Raw genomic sequence first — 16,933 nt, 5'->3', positions numbered from 1 at the left:
CCTCATTGTGGCCTTTCAGTACTTAAAGGGGCTTACAGGAAGGATGAGCATTATTTTTTCAGCAGGTCCTGTTGTGACAGGACAAGGGATGATGGTTGTTAAACTGAAAGAGGGGAAATTTAGACTAGGTCTAAGGAAAACTATTTTTTGCACTGAAGGTGGCAAAAACTTGACTCAAGTTGTGAAAATCTCATCCTCAAAACATTTCAGTCCAGACTGGACAGGGCACTAAGCAACCTGCTCCAGTTGCAGATGTCCCTGCTGACTGCAGGGGCTTGGATTAGATGATCTCTAAAAGTCTCTTCTGACCCAAATTATTCTGTGATTGATTCTGTGATTCTGTTGTGGGGTTTGTTGTGGACAGCAGGCTGACTGAACCAGGAACACAGACTTGCTGCAGTGAAAGCCAGCAGCATCTTGTGCTACATTACAAAGAATCTTGCCAGCAGTTTGAGGTAAATCATCTTTCCCCTCTCCTCACAACGGGCACGGATACAGACATGCCTCCTTGCCTCACCCCACCCCCACGGTGGGCTTTGCATGGCATGGTGATTGGAAGCCCATTTGATGCTGCATGGCTTGGGATGCCCAGAATCTGAAGGGATCTAAAATTGGCTGTGCCTTCTTTAGAGCATTACCTCTGATAAATAGAGCATTACCTCTGATAAATAGTGTTTTTAGTGGTCATTCATAGACTTTTAGTGAACTTCTTAAGAGGGTCAGAAAAAGCCAGCACCTCCCATTGTGAACAACTGCTGATGACATATCCTCAATGCTGTGCTCTAGGCTCCCTGTACAAGAGAAGAATAAACTTAGTGGATCGAATAAGTAGAGCCCAAGGCCACAAAGATGGTTAAGAGTCATTCCTGCCTGAAGAAGTGAAAACTTGAGCTGGGGTGTCTTATCACTGCTGATCCTTATGGATCAGTATTGGGTCCAGTTTTGTTCAATAACTTTTATCAATGACCTGGATAAGGGCATTGAGGGCACCCTCAGCAACTTTGCTGATGGTACCAAACTGTGTGTGGGGGGGGTGGCTGACACCTGTCAGGCTGTGCTGCCATCCAATGAGACCTAAACAGGCTGGGAGCTGGACAAAGGCAAATCTCATAAAGTTCAATAAGGACAAGTGCAGGCTCCTGCACCTGGGGAGGAATGACAGCAGGCAGCAGTACAGGTTTGGTCTGCCCTGCTAGAAAGCAGCTCCATGGAGAAAGACCTTGGAGTGCTGGTGGAGAGCAAGTTTTGCGTGGGACAGCAATGTGCCCTTGTGGCCAAGAGAGTCAATGGCAGCCTGGAGTGCATCAGGAAAACCGTAGCCAGAAGGGCTAGGAAGGTGCTTCTGCCCCTCTAGTCTGCCCTGCGAGACCACACCTGGAATACGATGTCCAATTTTGGACTCCCTGGTTCAGATGAGATAGGGACCTGCTGGAGACAGTCCAATGGAGAGCCTCGAGGATACTTGGGGGACTTGAGCATCTCTCTTATGGAGTGACACTTTGGGCCCTGGGGCTGTTTAATGTGGAGAAGAGGAGGCTGAGAGTGAGTCTGATCAATATCTGTAAGTAGCTGAGGGGTGAGTGTCAAGTCACCAATCTGGTTTTGGTGATCAGCAGCAATAAGACAAGGACCAACAGCTACAAACTGGAACACAGAAGGTTTCACATCAACATGAGGATAAACCTCTTTACAGTGAGGGTGACAAAGCCTTGGAACAGGCTGCTCAGAGAGGTTGTGGATTCTCCTTCTCTGGAGACTTTCCCAACCCATCTGGATGCATTACTGTGTAAACTAGCCTAGGGGATCCTGCTTGGCAGGGAGGGTGGACTTGATCTCTGGAGATCCCTTCCAACCTCTAAGGTTCTGTGATTCTGTGATCACTATGCACATACACCTGATGGCAGGTCACAAAGAAGACAGAACTGGACTCTTCTCAATGACAGTATGTGACTGGACAATAGGCAATACAGTTCTATCTGAAGGGAAGAAAAAACCTAGGAGGCTGGACAAACACTGATATAGGTTTCCCAGAGAGTCTGTGGGGTTTCTATTCGTAAGGAACATTTAAAATCCAGCTGGACATAGTCTGGGGAACCTGCTGCAGCTTAAGCTGCCTTGAAAAAGAGTGGACTTTCAACCTCAACCATTCTGTGGTTCTTCGGACTTGCTCCTGGTGATGTAGCAGCACAAAGCAGTGCAGAAAAAGAAAAAAATGGGATCCTGTCAAGGCTACAGAGGGTTCTGGTGAGATATAGAACTGACCTCAGCCATACTGTCCAGTGAAATGTCTGCCAGTGAATTCAAGTTGCTCTGGGAATACAAACTGGAAAGGAATGGAAGGGCCAAGAAGTCTCAGTGTTTCCTTTCTGGACAGAGCACTCTTTAGATCCCCCTTAGTGCATCATGAGACCAGGTTGGATTGAACAGTCAGATAACTGAGGCCTTTAGAAAGTTCTGGGCATACTGTCACAGAAGCAAAGTCCACTGCATGGTCCATGGCATGATGAGACCAACATCAAAGCACTTACAGTCATCAAAAACAACGAAAGAAGCAGGGTGCTTTTCTGTATCAGCAGGCAGCACAAAGCATAGCTTGGGACAGTCTGACTGGACAGGGGAGACATAGACTGAGAGATGAAAGCAGCAGCTGCAGAAACAAACTGGTGAAATAAATAGCTACAAGCATCTGGGTCGAGGCAATCCCAAGCACAAATCCAGGCTGGGCAGTGAGTGGCTGGAGAGCAGCCCTGAGGAGAGGGACTTGGGGGTGCTGGTGGATGAGAATCTCAACATGAGCCAGCAGTGTGCACTTGCAGCCTGGAGGGCAAACCAGATGCTGGGCTGCAGCAGGACAAGTGTGGCCAGCAGGGCCACGGAGGTGATTCTCTCCCTCTACTGCGCTCTGCTGAGACCCCACCTGGAGTACTGCATCCAGTTCTGGAGCCACTGTTACAAGAAGGATGTGGAGATGCTGGAGTGTGTCCAGAGAAGGGCCACGAGGATGCTCAGAGGGCTGCAGCAGCTCTGCTATGAGGACAGACTGAAAGAGTTGGGGCTATTCAGTCTGGAGAAGAGGAGGCTCCAAGGTGTCCTTCTTGTAGCCTTTCAGTACCTGAAGGGAGTCTACAGAAAAGCTGGGGAGAGACATTTTAGGCTGTCAGGGAGTGACAGGACTAGGGGGAATGGAGCAAAGCTGGAAGTGGGGAGATTCAGAGCGGACGTAAGGAGGAAGTTGTTGAGCATGAGAATGGTGAGAGCCTGGCATGGGTTGCCCAGGGAGGTGGTTGAGGCCCCATGGCTGGAGGTGTTTAAGGCCAGGCTGGCTGAAGCTGTGAGCAGCCTGCTCTAGGGTAGGGTGTCCCTGCCTGTGGCAGGGAGGTTGGAACTGGATAATCCTTGTGGTGCCTTCCAACCCTGACTGCTTCTGTGATTCTAGGAACATGTGTCTTGAGTAGAGGAGGCACTCAAGGTGTAGCCTGACCAGTGCTGAGTACAGGGGCCGAATAATCTCCCTTGTCCTACTGGCCACACTGCTCCTGATCCAGGCCAGGATGCCATTGGCTTTCCTGTCCACCTGGGCACACTACTGGGATATTTTGATGAGAAGACTTAGATTACAGGCTGTGAAAAGGAAACAATGGTGATGTCTACTGTATTCATAGGCTTGCTGAGATGTGTAAGAACAAGAACACAAACATAGACAACAGAGTCTCTCTCTGTCTCTGGGGTTGCATGAACTTCTCTCTAACCTAACCTGCCATCTGTGTGACTAATCCATCTGCTTCCTAATCCCCCTGGCCGACCCTCCAAACTACCTTGAGCATAAAGTAAAGTCTGGGGTGAGGTAGAGGTGTGGGCAGAAGGTGGAAGGGTGGTTGGGAGCCCCTCCTGGGGACTCTGGTTTCTGGGAGGGCTGTTGTGTTTCTGTAGTCCTTTTTAACTTGTATATTTCTGTATATATTGTAAATATCTGTTTGCATATTGTGCTAAGCTGTAAATATAAAACTTCATTCTTCAAATTTCCAGCTGGGCTGAGTCTAGTCTGGGTGATTTCCTAAGTGTGAGGGTGCAGGTAACACCCAAACCATCACATTCTATGATGTAGGTGCATATATCTGACCTAAGCGCAGGACCTTACACTGTGCCTCACTGAACCTCATGAGACACTCCTCAGCACACCTCTTCAGACTGTCCACATGGCTATGGATGGCATCCCTTCCTTTAGACTTATCAACCACACCACTCGGCCATAAATGCAGTTGGAGACCTGTAGAACCAGGCAGCTATCCTAGAAGTCACCTCCTGATGTGTCCTCTCTTTGTTTATGCCACAGCAGCAGGTGTGTGTGCCATCATCTTCTTCTGAAGGCTTCTTTCCTTGCAGGCTCAAAGGCACACTTTTAATTGGGCAGTGCTAGCCACCAATAGTTAACGAACAGTGATTAGCTGAGCTTTAATCTCTTGTGCTTCTAAAAAAGGAGCTCACACCTTCAGGGAGAAAAATCAACCCTCATGATGTTTTTTTTCTAAGTTATAACCAGAATAATTCTTTTCCCTCTGAAAGAGCAGCAAGCCCTGTCACAGCGTGACATAAGTAACAAACTGTGAGTCTAATTAAGTGTGTAATTATACAGCAGATTGCAGCACAGTATGCTATTACTTGAATCAACTGACTTGCCTGCCAGAAGCATGGCAGTCCTAGAAGCCACAGTGCTCAGGGCAGACTGAGCTGAACCACAGCAGGAACCACTTCCAGGAGAGGTGAAGAAGGCGTCAGGTTCAGTTCATCCAGGCTAGTGGCACCTGCATGCATCCAACAAAATAAAAGGTGGCAGACAGGTAGAAGTTCAAAGCCTAAAAGAGGTGCAGAAGCAAAGTTTGGCAAGTCTGTGGTGTGGCAGCTATTGTGTGGACTTTTTGTCACATCACTTTGTACACATTTGTCTCAGTCTCTGTTTGGATGTGGTTGTCAGTGTAGAGCTCTAATCACAGAATTGTGCTCAGGACCATATAACAGCGTTTCCAAAGAGAATCATAGAATGGTTTCAGTTGGAAGGGGTATTCAGAGGTCATCTAGTCCAAACCCCTCTGCAGCAGGCAGGGAAATCCTCCACGAGATCAGGTTGCTCAGAGCCCTGTCCAGATGACACCAAGCTAGGAGCAGGTGTGGAGCTGTTGGAGGGTGGGAGAGCCCTGCAGAGGGACCTGGACAGGCTGGATGGGTGGGCAGAGGCCAAAGGGATGAGATTTAACAAGGCCAAGGGCAGAGTTCTACACTTTGGCCACAACAACCCCAAGCAGCGCTATAGGCTGGAGACTGAGTGGCTGGAGAGAAGCCAGGCAGAAAGAGACCTGGGGGTGCTGGTAGATAGTAGTTGAAGATGATCCAGCAGTGTGCCCATGTGGCCAAGGGAGCCAATGGCATCCTGGCCTGGATCAGGAACAGTATGGCCAGTAGGACAAGGGAGGTTATTCTGCCCCTATACTCAACATTGGTCAGGCCACACCTTGAGTGCTGTGTTCAATTCTGCATCCCTCAATTCAAGAGAGATGTTGAGGTACTGGAATGTGTCCAGAGAAGGGCAATGAAGCTGGTGAGGGGCCTGGAGCAAAGCCCTGTGAGGAGGGGCTGAGGGAGCTGGGGGTGTGCAGCCAGGAGAAAGAGGAGTGGAGTCGCTGTCCCTGGAGGTGTTCAAGAAAGGCTAGATGAGGCACTTAGTGCCATGGTCTGGTTGATTGGACAGAGCTGGGTGCTAGGTTGGACTGGATGATCTTGAAGGTCTCTTCCAACCTGGTTGCTTATAAAAAACAAACAAACAAAACCAAAACCACCCACCAGCATGAGCACACCTTTACAAGAAGTTTTCTATCACCCGTATCACACAAGACAAGAAAAATGGAGACCTGGTCTTTCGTTTAGGAGCAGAGGTAGGCACTTCCAAAGGACAGCATACGGAACTTACTCATAAATTTAACTGCTTCTTTGTGGCGGTAATAAAACAGACCAAAGATAATCCCTCTCCTACTTGAGGAAGTTCAGGGGGGTGATGCAATGTCTTGTTTAAGCCAACTCTGGAAATCCTGATGATCAGTGCTGTGTTTGGAGTGCAGCAATTGGCCTGCAATCAATGCTTCGGGTGCTATGTCCTCTGTTCCAGATCCTTTTCCTTTCCCCAGTCCCTAACTGTGTGTTGGATGTTCCATTTTTGTCCTGTGCAGGTCTGCATTACGAGCCTGTATGAAGATTGGTTGTCTGCTGTGATTTCGAGGCATCTTTTAGTGCTTCTGTTGATTATGGCTGATCCCTACAAAAGGAAAGGGAAAGTGAGAGAACTGAAGGGCTTATTAATTTAGTACTCAGGATGCAACTTACTTGGCCTCTGCAACCGTGTCTGAGAAGTAACTAAGAGGTCACAGGATGTTAGGGGTTGGAAGGGATCTTCATGGATCATTGAGTCCAACCACCCTGCTCAGGTCACACAGGAATGCATGCAATCATGGCTTGAAAGTCTCCAGAGAAGGAGACTCTAGAACTTCTCTGGGCAGCCTGTTCCAGTGCTCCCTGACCCTTACAGTAAATAAGTTCTTCCTCATGTTGAGTTGGAACTTCCTGTGCTGTAGTTTCCCTCCATTGCCCCTTGTCCTGTCCCAGGGCACAACTGAGAAGAGTTTGTCCCCACCCTCTTGACCCCCAGCCCTCAGATATTTACAAACATTGATTAGATCCCCTCTCAATCTTCTCTTCACCAGACCAAACAGCCTCAGGTCTCTCAGCCTCTCCTCACAGGGCAGTACTCCAGTTCCTTCATCATCTTTCTAGCCCTCTCTTGGACTCTATCCAGTAGACCCCTGTCCCTCCTGAACTGGGGAGCCCAGAACTCGATCCAGTATTCCAGGGGAGGTCTCAGCAGGCCAGAGTACAGTTGTTCACACACCTGAACAAAATAGGTTGCATTTTCCTTAGGACAATTGTGCATCACAGAACTCTCCAACACATATAAAAATCACAGAAAGCTAGGGGTTGGAAGGGTCCTTCAGAGAACATTGAGTCCAACCTCCCTGCCAAAGCAGGATCACCTAGGGCAGGCCACACAGGAATGCATCCAGGTGGGTTGTAAAAGTCTCCAGAGAAGGAAGCTTCACAATGTCTCTGGGCAGCCTGCTCCAGGGCTCTGCCATCCTCATTGTAAAGAATGTCTCCTCCTGTCGAGGTGGAACTTTCTGTGTTCTAGCTTGTACTCATTGACCTACCACTGGGCACCACCTAAAAGATACTGACACCTTGACATGATATTTATAGACCTGTACTTTATGTCTGGTTTTGTTTTTGTTTTTTATTTTTGTTTTTTTGTTGTGTTTTTTTTTTTTTTAAATAGAGGAGCTACCTTGGCTTGGGGATCTTAATTTTGTTTAATAGTTCCCCCCCGAAAAGTATTTTTCACTACATTTTAACATTACATCCTGTTATGAAAGAAGAGAGGTAGCAACAGCTATGAATATTCATCTCTTATTTCTAAATCAGCATTTCATTACTAACTCTTGTACACAGGGTGGAGTGTGGTTAAGTCAACTCATTGGTCAGGAAATGAGGATTTTCTTAAGGAGGTGGACTGCAGAGCAAACAAGATCTCCTCCTTCTCCTTTAGACAGCCACTTGTTTCACTCTGATAATGCTGATGCATACAAGGAACTGAAGGTTTACTTTTAAGGTGGGCCTAACCCTTCCAGAAACATATCTCCACCTTTTTTCTAAGCTTTCTGCTGGCAGAGCAATCTAAAGGTAAAGGAAAGGCCAAGTTAGTGGAATTTCTGGCAACCATTTCTTGGGGTTATATCACCAAACCACTTACCTTTTCACCAGTCAAACTCCTCTACTCATAGATCCACTCATAGATTCACAGTTTAGGTTGGAAGATCATAGAATGACAGAATGGTACAGGCTGGGCTGGACCACCAAAGGTCACGTAGTCCAACCCCCCCTGCAGTCAGCAGGGACATGCTCCACTAGATCAGGTTTTCCAGAGCCCTGTCCAGCCTAACCCTGAATATCCCCAGGGTTGGGGCCCCAACCACCTCCCTGGGCAACCTTTTCCAGTGTTCTATCACCCTCAGAATCATAGAATCAAGCAGGTTGGAAGAAACTTCCAAGATCATCCAGGCCAACCTAGCACCCAGCCCTATTCCGTCAACTAGACCATGGCACTCAGCCAGGCTTTGCTTGAACACCCCTAGGGATGGCAACTCCACCACCTCCCTGGGCAGCCCATTCCAATGCCAATCACTCTCTCTGACAACAACTTCCTCCTAACATCCAGCCTAGACCTTCTCTGGCACAACTTGAGACTGTGTCCCCTTGTTCTATTGGTCGTTGCCTGGCAGAAGAGACCAACCCCCACCTGGCTACAACCTCCCTTCATGTAGTTGTAGACAGCAATGAGGTCAGCCCTGAGCCTCCTCTTCTCATAGTAAAAAAACTGTTATAAAATGATAGAATTGTCAGGGCTGGAGGGGACCTGAAGGATCATCTAGTTCCAACTCCTCTGCCACAGGCAGGGACACATCTCACATTAAATCAAGTTACTCAGAGCCACATCCAGCCTGGGCTTAAAAACCTCCAGGGATGTGTCTCACCGCTCTCATGGTGGCTTCTGTTGCTAACACCCAATCTAAATCTGCTCTACTTTGAGCCCATTGCCCCTCATCCTATCATTAAAGGCCTCTGTAAACAGTCTTCTGTAGGCCCCATTCAGGTATTGGAAGGCTGCTATTAGGTGTCTCTAGAGCCTACTCTTCTCCAGGCTGCACCACCTCAGCTCCCTCAGCCTGTCCTCATAGTAGAGCTGCTCCAACCCTTTGATCATTTCCATGATGGTCCTCTGGACCTGCTCTATCAGATTCATGTCCTTCCTTACTATGGGCTCCAGACCTCAAGATCATCTAGTTCCAAACCCCCTGCCATGGACAGGGAAACCTTCCACTAGATTAGGTCATCCTGGCTTTGAACACCTCCAAGGAGCAGACACCCATGACTTCCTTAGGCAACCTTTTCCAATGTGTTTCCACTCTTACTGTAAAGAATTCTTCCCTAATCTCCAGTCTAAATCTCCCCTCTTCCATCTTCAATCCATTCCCTCTCATCCTTTTAAAAAGTCCCTAGCTCTAACCCTAGCCCCCTAACCCCAACCCCAACACTAATGCTAACCTCAACCCTATTATCTACCACTCTCTCAAAAGATTTGTCTCCTGCTTATATTCTCACTGAGAGTGAGATACAGGCTCATATTAGATGTAAAAATAATTAATAATTAATTATTAATTACACAAGCTAATAATGTTTGAACTGCCAGGGAGGGGAGAAGCTGAATGGCTGCCTTTCCCACCTCTCCCTCCATCATTATTGCTGCTGATTTTTCATCCTGCCACAGACACACGGCAGGATCTGTCTTAGACTAGCTGACTAGGCCAGTATGATTGTTTTCTGCATCCAGAGGCACTGCAAGCAGCATATGAAAATAAGTTAAGATCCTAAGGATCTTAAACATGTCAGTACTGCCTGCCATAAATCCTGCCCAAACGGAGACAAGTGACCATGGCATGAAGGTTCTAATAATTAGCTGCAAGCTGAGCTCTGGAAGGGTGAATCTAACTTTGTCTCCAACAAGGATTTCTTTGTTCAGATGCTGGTACAGAAGATGGTACCAGAGAGTGAGCAGGTATCATTACCCCACTGTTTCCTAAGACCAGCAGGTCCATGGCAAGACTGGGAAGAGAGTGAAGAGTGAAGAGAGTTCACAAAATGTAGTCAAGCTGTCAAAAGCAACAGAGGCACTTGGGCTTGCACACTCCCTGCCTGTTAGCTGAGCTCTGATGATGAGCAAGGGAGTCTTAGGCTTAAACCAGATGATTCCACCAAGACAGACAGCTGGAAAAACTAAGTGGTTCAGTCACTGATTAAATTCTGGTGACTCAGAATTCTGGTCTCTGGTGATTCAGAATCATTCTGGTGATTCAGTTGTGTGACTGTCACATTAAGCGTGAGCTCATAGAATCATAGAATGCACTGAGTTGGAAGGGACCTCCAGAAGTCATCTAGTTTAACCCCACTGCAGTGAGGAGGAACATCTTCTGCTAGATCAGACTGACCGCAGCCCCATCAAGTCTGGCCTTGGATGTCTGCAGGGAGGGAGCAGCATCCACCACCTTGCTGGGCAACCTGTTCCGGTGTTCCACCACCCTCATGATAAAGAACTTGTTCCTATCATCCAATCTAAATCTTCTCTTCTCTCATTCCAAACCGTTGCCTCTCATCCTATCACTACAGACTGTAGTGTTTGTAAACAGTCCCACCCCAGCTTTCTTGTAGCCTGTCTTCAGGTATTGAAAGTCACTATAAACAAACTCAAGTTGGTAATCGCCAGATAACATCCTACAAAGTCAGAGATACTGACTTTGGGAGAGATTATTTGCAAGGTCTTGTTATGACAGGATGAGGGGTAATGGGTTTAAATTGGCAGAGGGGAGATTTAAACTAGATGTTAAGAAGAAGTTCTTTACCTAATCAGGGTGGTGAAACACTGGAACGGGAAGGCTGGGGAGGGACTACAAGATCTTGTAGAAACAGGACAAGGAGTAATGGGTTTAAAATGGCAGAGGAGAGACCTAAACTAGATGTTGGGAAGAAGTTCTTTATAGTCAGAGTGGTGAAACACTGGCACAGGCTGCCCAGGGAGGTTGTGGATGTTCCTTCCCTGGAGGTGTTATAGGCCAGGTTAGATGGAGGCCTTCAGCAATTTGTTCTAGTGGGAGATGTCCCTGCCTACGGCAGGGGGGTGGAACTGGATGATCTTTGAGGTCCCTTCCAACTTAAACCATTCTATGATTCTAAGAAATCTCTGCAATAGCTTCAGTATATCATATAAATGCTAGCAAAAGGTAAGCCATACAATGAAGGTGCAGTTCTTACCACAAAGGTGTCTCTGTCTTAGGTGGAGGAAAAGAAGCACAACCCATCGATGGTCCCTGTATCTGCTAAAGCTTCAGCCCTTCCCTCCTACCGAGCTGTTCTGCTTGTGGCTTTTTATATCCTAACCCAGCTGCCTCTGCCTTTAGATGATGTTTAGCCTGCTTTGAGTGAAGTAGCATAGTCATAGATGTGCAGCATGCACTTTGTTTGACTCATTAACATACTTAGCAGTGGAAACTTCAGTATGATATTTGCAGTTAATTAGGCAAAGTTCTTCACTCGATCACTGCAGCCTTTGAAACCTGTTTTGGAGCTGCTTGGCCATCTTTAGCCTTTCCTCATTAGTTTTAGCCAAAACAAGACCATCTCATCTTCACAAGACCCCCTCCACTAGCCATCTGGAAGCCCAGCTCTGTGAATCTATATTCCCAGAGATGACACAAGCTTGTCTTGGTTGTAAGCAACCTGCTCAATATCTTTACTGATGATCTGGATGAGGGGATGAGTCCAGCATCAGTAAGTTTGCAGAAGACACCAAACTAGGAGCAGGTGTAGGAGAGTAGGAGAGCCCTGCAGAGGAACCTTGACAGGCTGGATGTGTGGGCAAAGGGCAGTGGGATGAGACTTAACAAGGCCAAGTGCAGGGTTCTACACTTTGGCCACCACAATCCCAAGCTTTGATAAAGGGTGGGGACAGAGTGACTTGAGATGATTGTATGATTCTATGATCTCAAAGAGCACTAAATGAGCCTGCATTCCTGTAACATGGCAAACTAGGCAGTCATGTCACAGTGACCATCCCCTTGTTTTTAACATCACACCCTCCTGGACACTCAGCCACCTTCAACCTAGCTCTTAGTGTGGCAACTGCACATCTTACAATCGGGGCAATGTTTTGCAGAAGCAATCTGGTTAGCAAGGGAAGTGTCTAAAGCCTCATTACCACGGGAGCGCTTATTGAAATGCAGAGATATGCAAATCCACCTACCTGCTTAAAATCCCAGTACATGTTCAGGCCTTTATTCACACCTATGGGACATTGCTCTAGAGCAGGTAGGTCCCCATTTCCAGGGTCTGTAAGGCATCTGTCAAAGTTATTCCTTCGGGCATGTAAACCTCCCACATACATTTCTCCAGAGCTCTGATAAAAGATGAACTGAAAGAGAAGGTGACACAGATATCAGGGAAATCACATCAGAAGGTGGTGGAAGGCAGTTCCCAAACTGATGTTAAGAGATGTTGGCTGTACAGCACCAGCATTCCCTGATCTCTCAGTAATTAGATCAGGATGAATTGGACCCTCTACTCCATCTTTCTGCTTTCCAAAGAAAAGAAAGAAAGATGCTGACAGTCAAATGATAACCCTTACTGAGAGGGTAGGTGCAAGGAAGAATTTCTCCTGTCTTCCATTCATCTCACTTGATCTTCTGTTAGTCAATAAAATCAATCAGTATCAACACAGAGCCTCCATCTTTCAGCAAGGCTAAACCAAAAGCATATTTTAGATGCACTTCGAGCTCTGTGATGGTTTGGGTGTTCCCTGCCCCCCCAAACTCTAGAAATCACCCAGACTAGACTCAGCCAGCTCTGGAAATTTGAATGAAGCTTATATTTACAGCTTAGCTCAATATACAGGCAGATATTTACAGTATATACAGTTATAGACAGAAATAGACAAGGGAAAAGGTAATACAGAAACACAACAGCCCTCCCAGAAACCTGAATCCTCAGGAGGGGCTCCCAACCACCCTTCCACCTTCTCCCACCCCCCCACCTTACCCCAGATGTTGCCTTGTGCCCCAAGGAAGAACGCAGGGTTGGCCAGGGGGGTTAGGAAGCAAGTGGATTAATCAGAGAGACAGAGGATGAGGTTAGAGAGAAATGCAGCTCAGAGCTCAGGCGAAGAGTGACTCCCTTATCTGTGTTTGGATTCTTGTTCTTATACATCTCAGCAAGCCTATGAGAGAAGTAGACATCACCATTGTTTCTCTTTCACAGCCTGTGATCTAGCTCTTCTCACCAAAACATTCTAGCTAGCTTCAAACTAGCACAAGCTCCATGAGAAACAGCTCTGCTGCCCATTGCATCAGGGAGCAGAATTTGATGAAATAAAGGTTACTATTCACCTTCAGATAGCACAGAGCCTATAGTTTTGAAGTGCTTACTTCATGGCCCTGTGGAGGTTTGGAAAGAAGAGTTAGCAACAAGTTACGTGGCCTGTAACTAGTGGAGTCCCACAGGGGTCAGTACAGGGACCAATTCTGTTCAATATATTCATCAATAATCTGGTTGAGGGCACAGAGAGCACTGGCAGCAAGTTTGCTGATGACACCAGACTGGGTGGAGTGGCTGCCACACCAGAGGGCTGCGCTGCCATTCAGCAAGACTGAGACAGGCTGAAGGGTTGGGCAGGGAGAAACTGAAGGAAATTCAACTAAGGCAACCCCAGGAATCAATATAGGTTGGGTGCTGAACTGTTGGAAGACAGAGAAGGAGAAAAGAGCCTGGGGGTCCTAGTGGATGGGAGGTTGGCCATGAGCCAGCAATGTGCTCTGGTGGCCAATAAGACAAGGCCATTTTGGGATGCATTGAAAAGGCTGTGGCTAGTAAGTTGAGAGAGGTTCTCCTCCCCCTCTACTCTGCCCTGCTAAGGCCATATCTGGAGTGCTGTGCCCAGTACTTAACACACCCTCCCCCCTTCAAGAAGGACACAGAACTGCTTGAGAGAGTCCAGTGCAGAGCCACAAAGGTGATGAAGGGAGTGAGACATTTCTGTTAGGAGGAGAGCATGAAAGAGCTGGGGCTATTTAGCTTGGAGAGAAGGAGCCTGAGGGGTGACCTCATACATGTTTATAAATATGTAAAGATTGAGTGCCAGGAGGATGGAGCCTAGGAAGCTCTGTCTAAGCATGAGGAGGAATTTCTTCACTGTGAGATGACAGAATCCTGGAACAGGCTGCCCAGGGGCGGTTGTGGAGTCTCCTTCTTTGGAGGTGTTCAAAACCTGCCTGCATGTGTTCCTGTGTGATCTGGTGTAGGTGATCCTGCTCTGGGAGGGGGCTTGGACTGGATGAGCTTTTGAGGTTCCCTCCAGCTCCTGACATTCTGTGATTCTGTGACCTGGTCAGTTGCTTGCATTACCTGTGGTGAGTACGAATGACAGGGATACAGAATTGGTGTCTGTCTGCGGACATCACCTTGATCAATACAGACATCTTCTTTCAATGTGTTTCTCACCTGCAGAACAAACCAGGAGATTTACCATCAGGAACAGCCAATCTTGTTTTCAACTCCTCACCTCTAATTTTACTAACTGTTCTGAGAGCAAGGCTACTTTGTTCAGAGCTCTGCACTGAATCCTGAAGAGGAAGACACAATATAGATTTGGCTAATGTATCTCAGATACTTTTGTAGAAATGATTCATCACAGCAATAATTGAAAGCAGATCCAAAGTCTTTCAAAGACTCATTAACATCATCCCATGTAGCAAAGTCATCAAACAGCTCCAAAGAAGTGGGCACAGCTTCCCAGATCCAGCAAGATATTCAAGCTTGGGTCCAGGAAAGGGCTACTTATACTAAGAAACTCCTTTATGTTGGGTGTTTGGTTCTTTCATTTGCAAGTCCATTGGATTGCATGCTAGCTTGATTCATATCTTCCTGCTTTCCACATCATCCTGTTAATCTCTACCCCACATAATTTAGCTAAATAATCAGGCCCTTACAAGAAGGTATTGACTCATTCTTCTTGGTCAACAGAGGAGTTTTGTTTGCACGTTAAACACTTTCCCAAACAACGTTTCAGCTCTCATAGAATCATACAATGGTTTGGGTTGGAAGGTACCTCCAGAGGTCTTTCAGTTCAACCCCCCTGCATTCAACAGGGACATCCTTCACCAGATCAAAGCTCAAAGCTTTGTCAAGCCTCACACTGAATATCTCCAGGGATGGGGCTTCAACTACCTCCCTGGGCAACCTGTTCCAGTGTTCCACCTCCCTCATGGTGCAGAACTTGTTCTTCACATTCAATCTAAATCTGCTTTTCTCTCATTTCAGACCATTGCCCTCATCCTGTCACTGCAGACCTTTGCAAACAGTCCCTCTGCAGCCTTCTTGCAGGCCCTCTTCAGATATTGGAAGGCTGCTACTAGGTACATAAACAATAAATACAGTTTAGAAATTCCAGATGGACAACATGAAAGAGACTTTAGAAAACTTAAGTGCCTAGAAGGACACGTAGGAGTCTTTTTTTTTTCAGTTTCTAGGATAATATAATCGTCATCAGCAAAATAATGTTCACAACATTTTTCTTCCTGACAGTAGAGCTGATGACTTGTGCCATATTTCAAATAAATGGACTCAATACTTACAGTTCCATAGCCAACAATGTTGGGAAGAAATATTAAATTTGGGTAAATGTTTTTTATGTACCAGTCAAAGCCTTTGCAGTTGAGTTTTTTCCTTAGCTCTTTTCTAGAAGAAACATCTCCATAGTCTATTCCATGATTCTGCAAGAACAACATATTTAATTTCAGAACTATTTAAGGTGGCTTGAGGAAGTAGGTAAAACACAGACTTGTTTCTCCATGTTGTCTATTCATAGAATCATTCAGGTTGGAAAAGACCCCTGGGATCATCAAGTGCAGTTGTTAACCCTGTTCACCACTAAACCATATCCCCAAGCACCACTTTTAAAAAACCTCTAAGCACATCCAGGTGACCTAAGCAGCAACAGAACAAGGGGACACAGACTTAATTTGTGCCAGGGGAGGTCTAGGCTGGAAGTTAGGAGGAAATTGTTGGCAGAGAGAGTGATTGGCATTGGAATGGGCTGTCCAGGGAGGTGGTGGAGTCACCGTACCTGGAGACGTTCAAGCAAAGATTGGATGAGGCACTTAGTGCCATGGTCAAGATGACTGGATAGGGCTGGGTGCTAGGTTGGACTGGATGATCTTGGAGGTCTCTTTCAACCTGGTTGATTCTATTATTAACCACTTCCTTGGGCAGCCTATATCATAGAATCATAGAACTGTCAGGGCTCGTAGAGACCTCAAAGATCATCTAGTTTCAACCGCCCCTGCCATGGCCAAGGATGCCTCACACTATATCAGATTGCTCAAAGCCACATCCAGCCTGGCCTTAAAGGCCTCCAGGGATGGGGCTTCCACCACCTCCCTGGGCAACATGATCCAGGGTCTCAACACCCTCATGGTGAAGAACTTCTTCCTAATGTCCAGTCTAAATTTCCCCTCCTCTAGCTTGGATCCATTCCCTCTAGTCCTATCCCTACCCAACATCCTAAAAACTCCCTCAGCAGCTTTCTTGTAGCCCCCTTTCAGATACTGGAACATCGTAAGAAGATGTCCTCATAGCCTTCTCTTCTCTAGCAGCACACTATGCCTCTTTTTCTGTGCCCAGAGGCTTATCTTTGAATGACTTTTAGGCTTTGGATTCCCATTTACACCTAGGGCAATAGTGCTACCTCAAAGGGAAGATTCCAGGCAAAGTAGACCATGTCCTTGTACTCATCCATCCACACCTCAGCTACACGCAAGGCATTGCGCTTCATCGCTATACTCAAGTCCAACAAGTAAGGCTTGTGAGCTCTTTCCAAATGAGCAATTCTTGAACAGGGCAACACTTCTACTTTACCTCCACACTGCCAGGCCTAGGTGAAGAAGAGAGAAATTGAGGTGAAGTTGCCTATTTATTAAATTCTTTGCACTTTTTTAGTTAGAGTTCTTCTATTTCTGCTCCTCCCTCTCCTTCAAAGTATCACAGGATGTTAGGGGTTAAAGAGACCTCTGCATATCTTCAAGTCCAACCTCCCCTTCCACAGCAGGACCATAAAATCTACCACAGGTTGCACAGGTACACATCTACCAGATAAAAGTATCTTTCGATCTGGCAGGCTGAAATGAAGAACTCTTCCAGTGTTCTGACTCCTCAATGAACAGAGGGCAAGGAGAGA

At 46.7% G+C, this 16,933-nt stretch overlaps 1 protein-coding gene across 1 annotated transcript in view; it reads right to left on the bottom strand.

The window, feature by feature from the left end:
• Positions 1–6,139: 6,139 nt before the first annotated feature.
• Positions 6,140–16,933, bottom strand: part of GALNT8 (polypeptide N-acetylgalactosaminyltransferase 8) — a 29,817-nt gene continuing 19,023 nt past the window's right edge. Inside the window, exons 7-11 of the mRNA XM_064142871.1 lie at positions 16,445–16,630; positions 15,333–15,470; positions 14,104–14,199; positions 11,951–12,118; positions 6,140–6,304 (exon numbers count right to left, since the gene is read on the bottom strand). Coding sequence (XP_063998941.1) covers positions 6,140–6,304; positions 11,951–12,118; positions 14,104–14,199; positions 15,333–15,470; positions 16,445–16,630 — 753 coding nt within the window. The remainder of the gene's footprint in view (positions 6,305–11,950; positions 12,119–14,103; positions 14,200–15,332; positions 15,471–16,444; positions 16,631–16,933) is intronic.

This window comes from Pogoniulus pusillus, chromosome 4 (assembly GCF_015220805.1).
Source record: "Pogoniulus pusillus isolate bPogPus1 chromosome 4, bPogPus1.pri, whole genome shotgun sequence".
NCBI classification, from domain to species: Eukaryota; Metazoa; Chordata; class Aves; order Piciformes; family Lybiidae; genus Pogoniulus; species Pogoniulus pusillus.
Note: the sequence above shows the minus strand (reverse complement) of the source record. Positions and strands in the feature narration are given on the sequence as shown.